At 47.6% G+C, this 15,691-nt stretch overlaps 1 protein-coding gene across 10 annotated transcripts in view; it reads left to right on the top strand.

Annotated features, from left to right (window-relative positions):
- The window catches only part of ZFHX3 (zinc finger homeobox 3), a 176,311-nt gene that overhangs the window by 55,863 nt on the left and 104,757 nt on the right, over window positions 1–15,691 (top strand). For 7 of the 10 annotated variants that reach the window (XM_077931647.1, XM_028739851.2, XM_028739846.2 and 4 more), the window contains one exon: window positions 8,304–11,023. The exons of 2 other annotated variants lie outside the window; for them this stretch is intronic. In XM_077931647.1, coding sequence (XP_077787773.1) covers window positions 8,350–11,023 — 2,674 coding nt within the window. In that variant the 5' untranslated portion in view covers window positions 8,304–8,349. Of the gene's footprint in view, window positions 1–8,303; window positions 11,024–15,691 lie in introns of those variants that run through there. One more of the 10 variants, XM_028739852.2, reaches the window with a different exon arrangement.

The raw sequence follows: 15,691 nt of genomic DNA, 5'->3' as shown, positions 1-15,691 counted from the left end.
TGCAGAATAGCAGGTTTTGATTTCTCTTTAAATGTCATTGCAGCAAAACTTTTAAATCTAGTCTGCAAAAGGTGAATTGCAGTTTGAATGCTTTAGACAGTCCACTTCTTGATTATTGAATGTACTGTTGCTTACTGATGGAAAAATAAATGTCTGAGAGCCCGCTGCTAAATGTCTTCTTAGAAGTACCGGTAAGTCTCACTGGGTTAATTGGGACTTACTGCTAGGTAAGTGTATAGAGGGTTACAGTTTGAATGAACCAGGAATCTTTCTAAAATCAGAGCCTCTCAAGTAGCCATTATGTTTTGCATCATGCTTTAGGATCGGTACCATAAGGCACGTTTCTGGAGCGTCTTTCCTTGCTTCCCATTTGGCCAGTAATGGGTTTCATTCCCAGCATTCTGAGTGAAGTTCTGCCCTTGCTTTTTCCATACAACAAGCACCAGTTAAGAGCAACCCAACCACAGATATATTGCTGGGTTCAAAAGGTTTTATTGGGGCTCTGGGTGATTTTCCTGTTCCGTACTAGTGGCTCCATTGAAGCTCCAATCCACTTCAGAAATTAAAAAAAACAAAACAGTTTTGTGGCAACTTATTGTCTAACACATTTATTATGGCATATAAGTTTTTGTAGACCAGCAATTATGTCAAGATAATATGCCACAAGACTTGTGCTTTGCTACAACAGACTAAAACAGCTACTTCTCCACTGGAATGGAGAACTGACTCAAGCAGTTAACACAACTGTGCCTTGAAGATTTCTTGCTTTAGTCTTCCAGTGAGCTTTGGTTGATTAGATGACAGGGCAATGAGCAGCTTGAGCCATCATAGCAAAAGATTAACAATGAATCTGGCTCGCATGAGTGAGAGCTTGTTTTAGAACCTGCTCTGTTGTGGTGGTGGTGGTGGTGAAAATAGGGTCGCCATACGTCAGGGATTTCCTGGACATATCCAGAATACTGCAGTCGGCAGAAATAGGTAAAAATGTCTTGTAAAATCCAGGTGTATGGCATGCCGATTTTCCATAAAAATAGCTCAAAAACTGCATTTTTTCTGCCCAACAATTTGGGCAGAACTGAAAAAAGCTCAACAACTGTTTGAAATATGGCAACCCTAGGTGGAAATAGAAGTGTATAGCAGTTGCAGTACCTTCCAGCAGGCATGTATGAGAACATAAGAACCAGCTTGCTGGATCAGGCCAGAACCCATCTAGTACAGCATCCTGTTCTCATGGTGGCCAGTCAGGTGCCTTTGGGAAGCCAGCTCAGCGTGGTTGTAAAATCAATATTGTGTGATCTCCACAATCAAGACCAGCAAGACATAGTTGACTTCCCATGGTAAGCTTATGGTCATCAAGCATAGCTTTCTGTCTAATTTTGTCTAACGGCAGGCTCCCTATGGAACATAGGTGCTGGGGGCAGGGGCCCCTGGGTGCCCCAGGCCCCACACCATTCCCCGTGAAGAGGCTGGGCACCCACAAATTTGTGTGCTTGGGCTGTGCATGCTGCGGGAGCACGCAACCCAACATCAGCACGCCCAGTGGTGGCGCGTACTTTCCCACCACTTGGCCCTGGGTATACAGGGCGAGGATGGAGCCCGCTGTGCCTGGCCTGGCTGGGTGTGAGACTACTGCCTTTGCAGCATCCTCGCGTAGCGCTGCCCAGCTGAGGAGAGGAGTTGCAGTGCTGCCACAGCTCTCCTACTTCTCTCCACCTCCCGGGTGGAACTGTGGCTGGGCGTGAGGAAGTTGGCAGGTCCCTCGTGCGCCTCAACTCTGTACAGGAAAGAGGCGGCATCACGGCAACGCAGCTGCTGCTTCCTCTCTTCCTCCTCTCCACCCAGTGCAGGAGAAGGGTGCCACTGCTGCAACATGGCTGCCGTGTGTCATCTTCTCTCCGCGTGAACAGAGCTGAGCTGGGATGTGAGGGAGCTGGCTCAGTGCAGCAGAGGGGTGGCAACGCTGCCTCTACCTCTCCTCCACTCCGCCTCCAGGTCAGATCTGATCCAAGAATGGAGCTCCGACTGCGTGCCAGAGGCAGGCTCCAATGAGGGAGCCTGCATGCGGGCACCTGGTCGCACCCCCTCCTCAAAATGTGTTTGGGACCATCACAGGTGTGCTGACCTCAGGCGCACGCATGCATGCAGTATACGTAGCCCCGGGCACCCACAGTCCCAGGGCTAAGCTGGTGGGCCCTTCTTTGAAGCCATTTTGTGTTCCTACACCAGGGGTCAGCAAAGTTTATCTTGCCTGGGCCCATCGGTCCCATGGAGATCCCTCTGTGGGTGGGTCACGTGAGCACGCCCGCCTGTGATTTCTGGTGCCTGCACGTGCGCAGATGCGATTTCCGGTGCTGCAGAAGCGAGCCCCCCACGCCGTGCTGCGCTGCTTTAGCGCAGCGTGTGAGCAGGCACCTCAGTTCGGGGGCAGCTCGTGGGCCACTCAAACGACCTCCGTGGGCCGCTTCTGGCCCATGGGCCTTAGGTTGGTGACCCCTGTCCTACACCATAGCAGCTATTTCATGACTGATGCCCACAGAAGTCTTTAAAAATGCAAAATGTGCCCACTGATTCAAAAGGGTTGGTGAGCCATTCTCTAAACTAAAAAGCCCCAAATGTCATCCCCTTGATCATTTTGGTTGCCCTTTTCTGAACACTTTCTAACTCCACAATATCCTTTTTGAGGTAAGGCAACCAAAACTATACACCAGGGGTAGGCAACCTAAGACCCGTGGGCCGGATGCGGTTCAGGAGTCTTTAATGAGGCGCTTCATTGAAAGCTTTTTGAAATGTTGAGTGTACAATGTTGATTGGATCACCACTAATTATATGCTTAATTGTAGGGCTGGCCAATACCTGGTTTTCAGCATTGCGATATATCACCAGCTAAACTTCACGATATCCCAATATACCACAATGTCTGAAATAAGGATGGAATCTATGTAGAGGGATTGGCTGGCTTCACAATTTTTCCTACACCGTGATTTTTCTCAGCGCCTGTTCTTGTGATTCACTGCCCCCTGCATGAGGTAGGGGAGAGCTGAGGCAGCAGAGTTAACGAGCTGCAGGAATCGAGGGAAGCATTGGCTGGCTTCACATTTTTCCTCACATTGTGATATTTGCATAGCGCGCACACACACACATACATACATTATGATTTGCGATATATTGCCAGGTCAAAAATTATGAAACGGATATAATGATATGGACTTCAAACCAGTTTGGGATGATATAACGATATATCGCCCAGCACTACTTAGTTGAAACTTTCAAAGAACTGTAAAATGCTAATGGGACTTATCATTGCAGAAACCATGCTAGTTCTGCTTCAGCAAGACTTGTTCTATATTTTTGATAATTCTATATTTAATAATGTTTTCCACCTTTCCCCTGGCATACAATTTTCCAGATTCTTTTTTAAAAGTGGTGTTGCATTGGCCACTTTCCAGTCTTTCGGTATGGAGGCTGATCTTACAGATAAATTACATATTTTGTAGTGAGTGACTAGGGATCTGTTGCATCTTCGTACACAGGAAGATTTGGAGGAACTTTGGGTCTGCTGTGAACAGTTTGCTTTATACTTTGTGGATAAAATTGCTCATACTTGTTCTGATTTGGACACCACATTTTACTGTTAGTCTGGTTTAAACCTTCCGCTACTTTTATATCTTTGGATACCTTTCAGTTTGTGCAACACAAGGGGTGTGGATAGAATTCTAGCACTCTTCACAATCTACATAGGGCTTCCTTTCAAGGGTTCTACAACCAATTCATAGTACAACTGCCATAATGTTGATTGGGTTGATCTAAGAGGATGCATGAATCCAATCTTGAATCAGCTTCATTAGCTTTTAGAGGCTTCCATACTCAGTTCAGAGAGCACTGGTTTTGACCATTAAAACTCTAAATGTCCTGCACCCCAGGCAGCTCAAGGATCACTCTCTCCCACTTGAACCTACCCAGTCCTCCTGCTATCTGGAAGAAAGCAGAGTTTCATCTGGGGCAGGGCCTTTTCCTGAATGTGGAACTCTCCTTAGTGGAGGCCTGCTGTCTCTCTTCTTTATTGGTTTTAGGCGGTAGGCAAATATGCTGTCTTCCATAGAGCCTTTGGGACCCTCTTTTGAGTTTGAAGGGGTTTCTTTGCTTAACCGCCTTTTGCTGCTGATTAATCAATTACTTATTGTTACTTATTCCAGTTATTTATGAATACATGAGAGATATTGAGCTCTCTTAAGGAAAGGCAGTAGTAAAAAGGTATGTTTGAAAGACCTTTTGAATGCCACAACTAAATACCACCTGTTATCTGGGAGAGGGTTCTACCACTGCCACCTCCCCAAAGTTATTGGTGTTCTCTACTACTGTTGTGTTCTGTTTTGATCACTGTGGTAAGTTATATTTGGATCTTCAATTTTTCACCCATCTTGGGGATGTTTTTAGTCAAAAGGCAGGGTATATATGTTTTTAACATAAATAAGTTGTGGTATAGCTTCAAGGTGTAACAGTGGAGACAGGGCTTGGGGCCAGAGGGTTCCAGGAGCAGGGATGAATTGAAGTTGGGAAGAGCAAGAGCCTGGGGGGCTGCAATGAGAGGTGGTGATGGTGGGGGCTTTAGGTTCTCAGTTCCTTCTCTCTCTAACTGAAGATCATTGATTTTACGGGAAAACATGTTTACAGACAGTGCACTGATCGACCTGACTAGTTGACTTCTGCCTCCTTAAGTAAGAGCTACCTTTTCCTTAATGACTGGCTGATAGAGAGAGATGCAGTAGTGCTGGATGTGTAGAAGGAATTTGGACAGAAAATTCTTTGTGGGGTGAATTTGTTTAAGCTGGGTTCAGCCCCAAGCTGAGATGTGTAATCTCTGTTTTGGGCTATGAGTTCAGATAGAGACAATTCATGGGACCTATGCCTGCAGCCACCCCATTTCCCCTTAAGTGACTAGAAGCTCTGCATGAAGGGGGCCTGGTCCCTTTCAGCACAGTTTGTGTGACTGGTTGGTTGGCAGAGCATCCTTCTCAGGGTCTTTTGCTGGCATCTGATAAGAGCATAAAAGGGGTAGGGTGGTGGCAAGAATACCTTCCCATGGTGTGTTTCCTTCATTGGTTAACTTGTTGGGTAGGGGGAAGGGCAGTCAGAGCAGCCGGGAGGCCAAAGAGCCCACCAATTAATTGGGAAGCATTTGCCGGTTTCTCTGGCCTGGCCTGCAGAGGAGATTGGCTTTCCTGTCAATAAACAAGTCCCTAGTGCAGCATCAAAGCCGCAGTCCTTTATCAATCGCAGCCTCTTCTTCCCGCTTGTTCCTGTAACTTACCAAGCATTTATGACATTGATTTTACAATCAGGCTGTTAACCCTCCCGCCCCATCAGCTCTGCCAACCCTATTGGCCCCACCTGCCAATCAGACAATTCACAGCCAATAGGATAAGTTTGCTATAGTACCTCTGCTGAGAGTGCCAGATTTGTCCTCTTGGCTTTCCAGCTTGAGCAGCCAGTTGTATTTTTGCCCCTTGCCCCAGTAAAACTTTCCAGATGAACCTTCAGCACTAAACCCTTAAAAAAGCAGGAAGTTTGAGGAAGTTGCTGCTGAGGTTTCTGGTCCAGCAAGATTAGATGCAGAGCTATGGAGATTCCAGACACTGCAGAGAAGTGTTATATTGCCAGAGGAACAGGACAGAACATGTTTGAAGTGGGAGCCAAAAAGGAACTCCTCCATAAAAGATCTATCACTCTGAAGAAGTCTAACAAGGCCACCTTAGAAAAGCTGCTTTCCCTTATGCTACTGGGGGAAGGCTGCACAGCTGTGAGCTGAACTTCTATCAAGTAGAACCGTGGAATGGGCCACCAAGGGCAGCTGCTGCCTGGCATCAGACAGACCTAGCTGAGCCAAGAGAGGGTTACAAGTGGAGATTGCTGTACTTGTTGTTATGCTGTATGCTGCCCTGTGCTCTAATAAGAGATAGGCAGTATATAAATAAAATGAGCAAATATTATAGTTTTTACATCTGGTGTCAATTTTGAGGACTCTGGGTTCCCTTCCAGCCAGTGTGGTGTGGTTAGAGTGTTGGATTGGGACCTGGGAGACCATGGTTCAAATTCCCACTCAGCCATGAAGCTCACAGAGTGACCTTGGGCCAATCACTCGCTCTCTGCCTAACATATCTTGCAAGGTTGTTGTGAGGATAAAATGGGGAGGAAAAGAACTATTTACACCACCTTGAGCTCCTTAGAGGACAGGTGGGATACAAATGCAATAAGCAAATAAACAATTTTTTGTTAATGCTGGAAATGTGAAGAGAGTGGCGAGAGTAGGAAGTCTTTAGGTCATTCAGGAAATTCCTATGGGCAGTGCTATTTTTATAGAAAAAGAGGTCAGGAACTCACCATGAATGCTTCCCTTGTTGGCAATGGTGCCCACCTGAGAGGTGCTGGAACTGAGTTCTGGTGAGTTCTGTCTATAAAAAAGCACTGCCTGTGGGCAGTTGACTGTGGCGGGGTGAGTACAACGGATGCTAATGAGCATCTCAGTTGCTGACAATGGAGAGATGGCAGGAGCAGACTTTGGTGTCTCAAATTTCAGGGACGCCCTGTGTGATGCCAAAATTTGGCACGCGCCCCAGCTCCCGCCTTCTGTGCTTCTCAATTCACTACATCATAGTTGTGGCCCCCTGTGGCACCCTCTAGGCTCCATGCCCAGTGTGGCAGAATCAGTCACACTGCCCTAAATCAGTCTCTTGAATTGGGAGCTGTTGACAGGCATTGCTGCACTGAAGCGTTGCCTCAGGCTTCCCTGGTTTATTTGACTCCACCCTCTGAGCAGCCCTCAACAGGAAGTAGGAAGTGACTTCTGGCAGACTGGGCAACAACATGTTTTCACTGCTCTTCAGCTGTGCTGTGTTGGTGACCGCAGCCTTTTGCTGCCCTGTTTCTACCTGAATTCTTCCCAGCCCGTCTATCTGCTTCATTCCTCTTTAGTTACTGCCTGCCTTCAGGCTCCTCTTCCTTTCCCCCTACTCTCAGCAGCTGTAGGCAGAGAGGAGGTATCATTCTCCAGGTAATCAAGCTTGGCTACCATATGCTAAAAGTCCAAAGTGCATTCTGTCAGTCTGTGGAACCCATTAGACTCCAGCAGGTGTCAAGTGGAATTTAAATGTGATCAAAGTGTCTCAAGATAGCTGCCAGGATGATCCTTTGGGGAATGAGGACTAAAACGTGAGAGGCTTGAATGGTAGCAGCACCATCAATGTATATGTTCCAAACTCAGATTGCAAAGTGACAGAATTGGACACTGTTTGAAAAATGCTCCCTTTGTCCTCTGCTTGGCTGAACTGGTCATGACTCTGCTGTGAATATAGATGGTGTTGTTAATCAGGCCTGATCCCACATAACAAGGCTGTGAGTGAGAAGAGATGTTTGGCACAACTGACACACCTAAAATTCAGAAACACCTCACTATAGAACAAGGGTGTGATCTGCATAGTCAGTGCTATAGAACTTCCTCTTTTTCGCCTGCCTAATAGACACATGGCGCTTGGTCTGGAGTACTGCATAAAGAGGCAGTTTGGTGGATGGCTTTCTCTTGCCATCAGTATATTGCATGTTCATTATTCAGAGCCCTCCCTCAGTAGCTTAAACTCTGGAGGCTGGCATACCATTCCTGTCTAGCCTACTTCATGCTTTTGTTTTACAAGGCAGTGCATAAACTGGAGCTACTTTCAGCAAGTGCACAGATAGACCTGCTGTGCCCCCCTTGCAGGTGCCAGGGTCCAGCTCCCATTAACAAACAATTTATTTTATTTATTAAATTTCTATACTGCCCTTCATCTGAGGATCACAGGGCAGCTTACAATATAAAAACACGAAATACATAAAATGGCAGCAAACCTAACCAAACCACCACCCCCACCCCCAGTTAAAGGTCCACAGATTATTTAATTAGCCAAAAGTCTGGGAGAAGAGGAATGTTTTTTCCTGGTTCCTGAAGAAGCTTTGGGAAACAGATTTAATTTTTTACTTTTTTGGTACTTGAATGAGTGAGGGGCTTTCCAAGAGCTCCTTCCATGCTGCTTTGACTGCCATAGTGCTGATGGGTTTTAGTGTTCCTGATAACGTCTGGCCATCCGTGCTTTCCTCCCACTATATTTTCCAGGCTTGGCAACAGAGAGTAGCTGCTTTATTGGGTGAGGGGGCTGTGTGCATGTCTCGTCTGCTCTGTGTGGAAATTTGGCCTATTCTTTCTCCTGACTGACTGCTTCTCTCTCTCTCTCTCTTTCTCTCTCTCTCCCTCTTCCCTCTTTTTCTGCCTTTAGGTCCGAACCAAACTGGGTGCAATGAACGCTCCATGCAGGCCTCGCCATGGAAGGCTGTGACTCATCTGTCATCTCGGGGAAGGACAATGGGTGTGCTATTCCTCAGCACCAGCAATGGACTGAACTCAGCAGCACCCACCTCCCCAGCAAACCTTGTAACATGGAGCCATCTGCAGCGGAGAGCCATGAAGCCCTAGACAACCGGCAGGCTCCTTTCAGTGAGCACTCCGCAGAAAGTGTCGTTGCCTCTGGCTCCAGCACTGAGCCAGCCAGCAAGGAGGTCAGCTGTAACGAATGCTCCACCTCCTTCGCCAGCTTACAGACCTACATGGAGCACCACTGCCCCAGTGCCCGTCCGCTCCTCCCTCTGCAAGAAGACTGTGGGAGTGACACTGGCGAGGAGGGAGATGAGGAAAGTGATGTAGAGAATCTGGCAGGGGAGATAGTCTACCAGCCAGATGGCTCGGCATACATTGTTGAAAGCATCAGTCAGCTGATCCAAAGTGGGGGGGTCTGTGGGGGTGGCAATGGCACCAGCAGTGGGACGCTCCCATCACTCTTTATGAACTCTCTCCCCAGTGCTGGGAGCAAGCAAGGCGAGGCAACTTCGGCTGCGCCTGTCTACCCACAGATCATCAACACTTTCCACATAGCCTCATCCTTTGGGAAGTGGTTTGAGGGCTCGGACCAGGCCTTCCCGAATACCTCAGCCCTGACAGGGGTTAGCCCTGTCCTGCACAGCTTCCGCGTTTTTGATGTGCGCCACAAAAGCAACAAGGATTACCTGAACAGCGATGGTTCTGCCAAAAGTTCCTGCGTATCCAAAGATGTTCCCAACAATGTGGACCTGTCCAAATTTGATGGCTTTGTGCTTTATGGAAAGCGGAAGCCCATCCTGATGTGTTTCTTGTGCAAGCTCTCCTTTGGATATGTCCGCTCATTTGTGACCCATGCGGTGCATGACCATCGAATGACTCTGAGCGAGGAGGAGCGGAAAATTCTTAGCAATAAGAACATCTCCGCTATCATCCAAGGAATAGGCAAAGACAAGGAACCCCTTGTAAGCTTTTTGGAACCAAAAAACAAAAACTTTCCACACCCTTTAGTTTCCACAGCTAACCTCATAGGCCCTGGACACAGTTTCTATGGCAAATTCAGTGGGCTCCGCATGGAAGGGGAAGGGGGTACCCAGGTTGGGGCTGCCAGTGGAGCAGAACAACCCCAGTCGGGCCTCTTGGCCTCTGGGGCTCTCTTGAACCTTGGAGGGCTAACAAGTTCAGCTTTGAAGACCCCAATTACCTCAGTCCCCCTGGGCCCACTGGCTTCCAGTCCAACAATATCCTCCGAGGGGAAGGAGGACCCTGGGATAGTAGAGTATGAAAAGCAAGACCTGGCTGACCAGGACAGCCTCTCAGAGAAAATTGAGCCAGCTGGGGAGGACGAGGAGGAGGAAGAGGAGGAGGAAGAGGACGAGGAGGAGGAAGAAGATGATGAGGGGTGCAAAGGGCTGTTCCCAAGCGAGTTGGAGGATGAACTGGAGGAAAGGCCTCCTGAGGAGTCTGGGGCAGTGGCAGGCAGCGGCAGCAGCAAAAAGGACCTTGCTCTCTCAAACCAAAGCATTTCTCCCTTAATGCCTAATGTGCTCCAGACTCTGTCCAGGGGCACAGCTTCTTCTAGTTCTAATTCTGCTTCTTCCTTTGTCTTTGATGGTGCAAATAGGAGGAATTGTTTAAGCTTTAACAGTGAGGGCAGCAGGAGGCTCGACTTCAGTGATGAAAGTGCCAATAAAGACAATGCCACAGTACCAGAACCAAATGAGAGTGTTGAGGGTGAAGACGGGAGCTGCATTTCCCATCACCAGCATGTGGGGCCCCTATGTGAGCTTGGGGGTGGGGAGTGCCCTTCGGGGAGCGGTGTGGAGTGCCCCAAGTGTGACACCATCCTGGGCTCCTCACGGTCACTTGGCGGCCACATGACCATGATGCATTCACGAAACTCGTGTAAGACGCTCAAGTGCCCCAAGTGTAATTGGCACTACAAGTACCAGCAGACGCTTGAGGCTCACATGAAGGAAAAGCACCCAGAGCCAGGGGGTGCGTGTGCCTACTGCAAAAGCGGGCAGCCCCACCCACGGCTGGCACGGGGCGAGAGCTACACATGTGGTTACAAGCCTTTCCGCTGTGAGGTTTGTAACTACTCCACTACTACCAAAGGCAACCTCAGTATTCATATGCAGTCTGACAAGCATCTCAACAACATGCAGAACCTGCAGAATGGAGGTGGGGAACAAGTTTTCAGCCACACTGCTGCGGCGGCGGCGGCGGCAGCTGCTGCAGCTGCGGCTGCTGCTGCCGCCACCAACATGGGTAGCAGCTGTGGGGCCCCCTCCCCCACCAAACCAAAAAGCAAACCAACCTGGCGGTGCGAGGTTTGTGACTATGAGACCAACGTTGCCAGGAACCTTCGCATTCACATGACCAGTGAGAAGCACATGCACAACATGATGCTGCTTCAGCAGAACATGAGCCAAATGCAGCACAACCGCCACTTGGGCCTGGGCAGCCTGCCTGCTGAGGCTGAGCTGTACCAGTACTACCTGGCTCAGAATATGACCCTGCCCAACCTCAAGATGGACAGCGCTGCGTCCGAGGCTCCGTTCATGATGGGCAGCTTCCAGATGGATCCCACCAACACAATAGCATCCATGGCCCCATCTCTAGGTGAGATGATCTGAGTTCGCCCTGTGGGGGGTTGTGCATAGATATTCTCAGCTGGGGTCTGCCACTGGGAGGAGCCATGGAAGAAATGGTGTGGAAGAGTGGCTTTTCGTGGGTCGTGAGATGTGTTCAGATTTCTTGTTTTCTCTGGGCAGCATGTTTACATCTCTTAGCAAATTTTGTGAGTTTAAGAACATCAAAAAGGTTATGAAGAGGGCAATCTGCCATCAGACTCCTACAGACATGCATATGTTAGATGCTTCATTTCTTGTACCTCTGCCAACCTATTCTAAAAGTTTCTCTTTTTACATGAGGGTTAGGAATATGTTTATGAAGGAAAAGGGCAAAACCCAGCTTTCAGGTTTGTTCCATGTGTGTGGTGAATGCAGCAGACTTAGTGGTAATGGTGAATTGGCAGGCCTGAATTGCTAGAAACCCGAAAAATAAAGAATAGCTTCTTCCCCCCCCCCCCCACTTTCTTTAGCATTTCAGCTTAAACCTAGGCTGATATTTATACAGGTGAGCGATCACTTGAATCATGCTGGTTTTCATATTGTCAGAATATGCATATGCCTCCATCCTCCTTTTTCTGGAGAAAGCAGGAGAGCTGTGATTATTATTGCATTCATAAGAAGAACTGACCAGACAGGTTTAAACTTTTGTTATATACTGCATATATATATATATATAGGGGACGCGGGTGGCGCTGTGGGTAAAAGCCTCAGTGCCTAGGGCTTGCCGTTCGAAAGGTCGGCGGTTCGAATCCCCGCGGCGGGGTGCGCTCCCGTTGCTCGGTCCCAGCGCCTGCCAACCTAGCAGTTCGAAAGCACCCCCGGGTGCAAGTAGATAAATAGGGACCGCTTACTGGCGGGAAGGTAAACGGCGTTTCCGTGTGCTGCGCTGGCTCGCCAGATGCAGCTTTGTCACGCTGGCCACGTGACCCGGAAGTGTCTCCGGACAGCGCTGGCCCCCGGCCTCTTGAGTGAGATGGGCGCACAACCCTAGAGTCTGTCAAGACTGGCCCGTACGGGCAGGGGTACCTTTACCATATATATATATATATATATATATATATATATATATATATATATATTTGCTTTCGTAGATTTTCACGGGTACAAGAATGCAGGTTTTGGTGTCCTCGGGTGTCTTCCCGTGTAAAAGTTGGGGTGTCTAGGCGACGTTTCGACGAGGTCTCACTCGTCATCTTCAGGCTGGTGCTTTCGGCTTCTTGTTACTGGAACAGAGCAGGATCTCAGTGTTTGAGTTCCTATAAATACTGTTGAAGGTGTGGTGTATAGCCTCCAATGTTCTGGGCGGAGAGGAGGTTCCCAGGCTAGTGTGCCTTTTCTTCTTTTGTTCCTTAATTACTTGAGGGATATCTTGAGTGATTTCTTGAGTGATATCCTGAATCCCACTTAGGTGGGTCATTAGGTGTGGATTAGTTGCTCAAGCCTTTGTGTCTTGAACTCTTGAACTTTGTGAAGAGTTTTTCTGAGAAGATGGTTGTACTGCATTTGGTTGTGCTCTGGCTTGGCTTCGTGTATAGGGGCGAGCTGTGGTTTTGTGGCCTGTGCCAGCCAGATCTGTGTAGGGGTTGCGGGGGGGTGCAGCATCCGGAGGTGCCACCATGGTTTGGCTACTGGATTACAGACACCATCCAGTAGCCAAACCATGGTGGCACCTCCGGATGCTGCACCCCCCCGCAACCCCTACACAGATCTGGCTGGCACAGGCCACAAAACCACAGCTCGCCCCTATACACGAAGCCAAGCCAGAGCACAACCAAATGCAGTACAACCATCTTCTCAGAAAAACTCTTCACAAAGTTCAAGAGTTCAAGACACAAAGGCTTGAGCAACTAATCCACACCTAATGACCCACCTAAGTGGGATTCAGGATATCACTCAAGAAATCACTCAAGATATCCCTCAAGTAATTAAGGAACAAAAGAAGAAAAGGCACACTAGCCTGGGAACCTCCTCTCCGCCCAGAACATTGGAGGCTATACACCACACCTTCAACAGTATTTATAGGAACTCAAACACTGAGATCCTGCTCTGTTCCAGTAACAAGAAGCCGAAAGCACCAGCCTGAAGATGACGAGTGAGACCTCGTCGAAACGTCGCCTAGACACCCCAACTTTTACACGGGAAGACACCCGAGGACACCAAAACCTGCATATATATATATATATATATATATATATATATATATATATATATGCGCAGTAACCTTTTGGAGTGCGGGTGGCGCTGTGGGTTAAAGCCTCAGCGCCTAGGACTTGCCGATCGAAAGGTCGGCGGTTCGAATCCCCACGGCGGGGTGCGCTCCCGTTACTCAGTCCCAGCGCCTGCCAACCTAGCAGTTCGAAAGCACCCCCGGGTGCAAGTAGATAAATAGGGACCGCTTACCAGCGGGAAGGTAAACGGCGTTCCATGTGCTGCGCTGGCTCGCCAGATGCAGCTTGTCACGCTGGCCACGTGACCCGGAAGTGTCTGCGGACAGCGCTGGCTCCCGGCCTATAGAGTGAGATGGGCGCACAACCCTAGAGTCTGTCAAGACTGGCCCGTATGGGCAGGGGTACCTTTACCTTTAACATTTTGGAAGAACTGTGTGTGGTGTTTCAAACAGAGCAGGGCTTATTGTGACACCACCTTTTGAATATTTAATATTAAAGTGTTTTCCCACATGGTAATAATGGTAGGGTTTTTTAGCACTAACATATCACAAGAAAAGCCTATGTTTATTTCTATCATTAATCTGGTGCATATAACACCTTTATCAACTTTATATGTACTTGGGTGAAGCACTTTTCAGTAGGGTTGATTGAAAGGGTTCCCCTACTTAAACATCTTGTAGGAGTTATTTCACTTCAAGCCAATCTGCTAGCTCTTTGGATGTCTTTTGGTTGGGATGGCTTAGTTGAAATTTGGATGTAGAAAATGGGTGTTTGTTGTTAGCAGAGTTTGCTGCTTTTAAACAACTGCAGTGGTGCATGCGTATGGAAGTCACTATTTTTGGTAATCTGTGAAATGGTACAATTCTGAGTGTAGTGGCTCCGCAACTTCTTCCTGGAGTGTGTCAAGCCAATCTCCTGCTGAGATTGAGAGATTCAGGCTGGGGGTGGGGGCAGCATGACATCCCCTCATTGTTAGCAAAGCAATTTCTCCCCCTCCCTATGGATGCATCTAAAGCTGTAAGAAAGACCATCCTGTGGCTGCAACCTTGGACTGAGTGGAAGGTGTGCAGAAGAGCCAGGTTTGGCTCCAGCAGACTCGTGACCAATGTTTTATTGGAGAAAAAGGAGATGGAGATGTCACTTTCTCATTTTATGTAGCTGGTCTTTCACATATCAGTAGATACTTTCATACTGGGAGTTTTGCAGGGAAATGAGTGACTTTTCTTGCCATACAGAAAACAGTGGATAGTAGTATAATCTGCTCTGAAACAGGGCAGGGTGAGGGAGGGAAAAATCATGCTTTTAAGATTTCTTCCCCTGATCAGATACAGACCTGAGAGACCAGCCCTTTGTGTCTTTCTATGTTTGAAGTTCAGAGAAATCCCTCCTTTTGGAAACTGCAAGCTTTTCAGACAACTGTGTTTATAATTTAGCTGTTCTTTCAAAGTCTCTTGTCTCAAACAGATTCTGTGAAAATTCCCAATTTTTTTATTGGGCATGCTTGTTTTAAAGCATTGAAAACTCCATTGTTCTATGATATGAGTCCAAACTCAGCATTACTGCTGTTTAGACAACGAGAATTATAGGTAATAGTTGCTGTAGGAGGAAATGCTACAAAAACTAAGAAGCCATTGTCTGAAGAAGAACAGGTGTTTTAAAGCACTGTGGCAGAAGGGAGATGATGGAAAGTAGATGAGGGTGGCTTGAGAGTGGAAAGATTGTTTTGACTGTGATGTTCCTGCACCTAGCTGTCCAAACAATATTTTTCTTGTGCAGGATGAATCGAGGTGACTGTGTGTAAAGCATTGGTGCATATGATTTTGTAGAAGTCTGTACTAAAGTGAAAAACTCTGTGTGTGAGGGTGAGAGAAAGCATTTAAAAGTAAGGCAGTCTATGGGTTTCATTCAATGTAGTGCTGTTAAACTCATTTAAATGTATTATTGTTCCACTGGTGAAATGTTTTGCATCAGTGGAATGTTTTGAGTGAGAGAATGCAGAAGCAGGTTGCTGATAGATTTGTTGCACAGTAGATTGTGAAATCTATTGCACAGTATGTTACTGCTAGGACAGCAGTTCCATTGGATTCCTCTGTTGTGCAACATTAAAATTCACCCATCTGCTAGCATCAGTTGCACTTGCGGACAGAGAGTATTGGATACAGCCTTATGAACACAACCTCAAATTCCTCTGCTTCTGTGCTGCATTTTTAATGTGCTGTACTGGTCTCTCATACCCCTGTGAGGGTACATTGCTTGTTTCCATTTTAAAGGTGGCAAGTAAGCTGAGATGGAAACTTACCCATGACTGAACAGGAAATGGAATAGCCCAGAGTAGGCTATAGTTCTCACTGCTGGACTCCATGTTTGGGATGCTGTTAGTTTGGCTAGAGTGTACAACTGCAGTACTGTGTTCCTACCTAGTCCCCTTTCCTGAAAATGCAGAATTCGGGTGTTCATCATGCTTTAACAAATGGGCTAGTGGGTAACAC

This window comes from Podarcis muralis, chromosome 7 (genome assembly GCF_964188315.1).
Source record: "Podarcis muralis chromosome 7, rPodMur119.hap1.1, whole genome shotgun sequence".
NCBI lineage: Eukaryota > Metazoa > Chordata > Lepidosauria > Squamata > Lacertidae > Podarcis > Podarcis muralis.
Note: the sequence above shows the minus strand (reverse complement) of the source record. Positions and strands in the feature narration are given on the sequence as shown.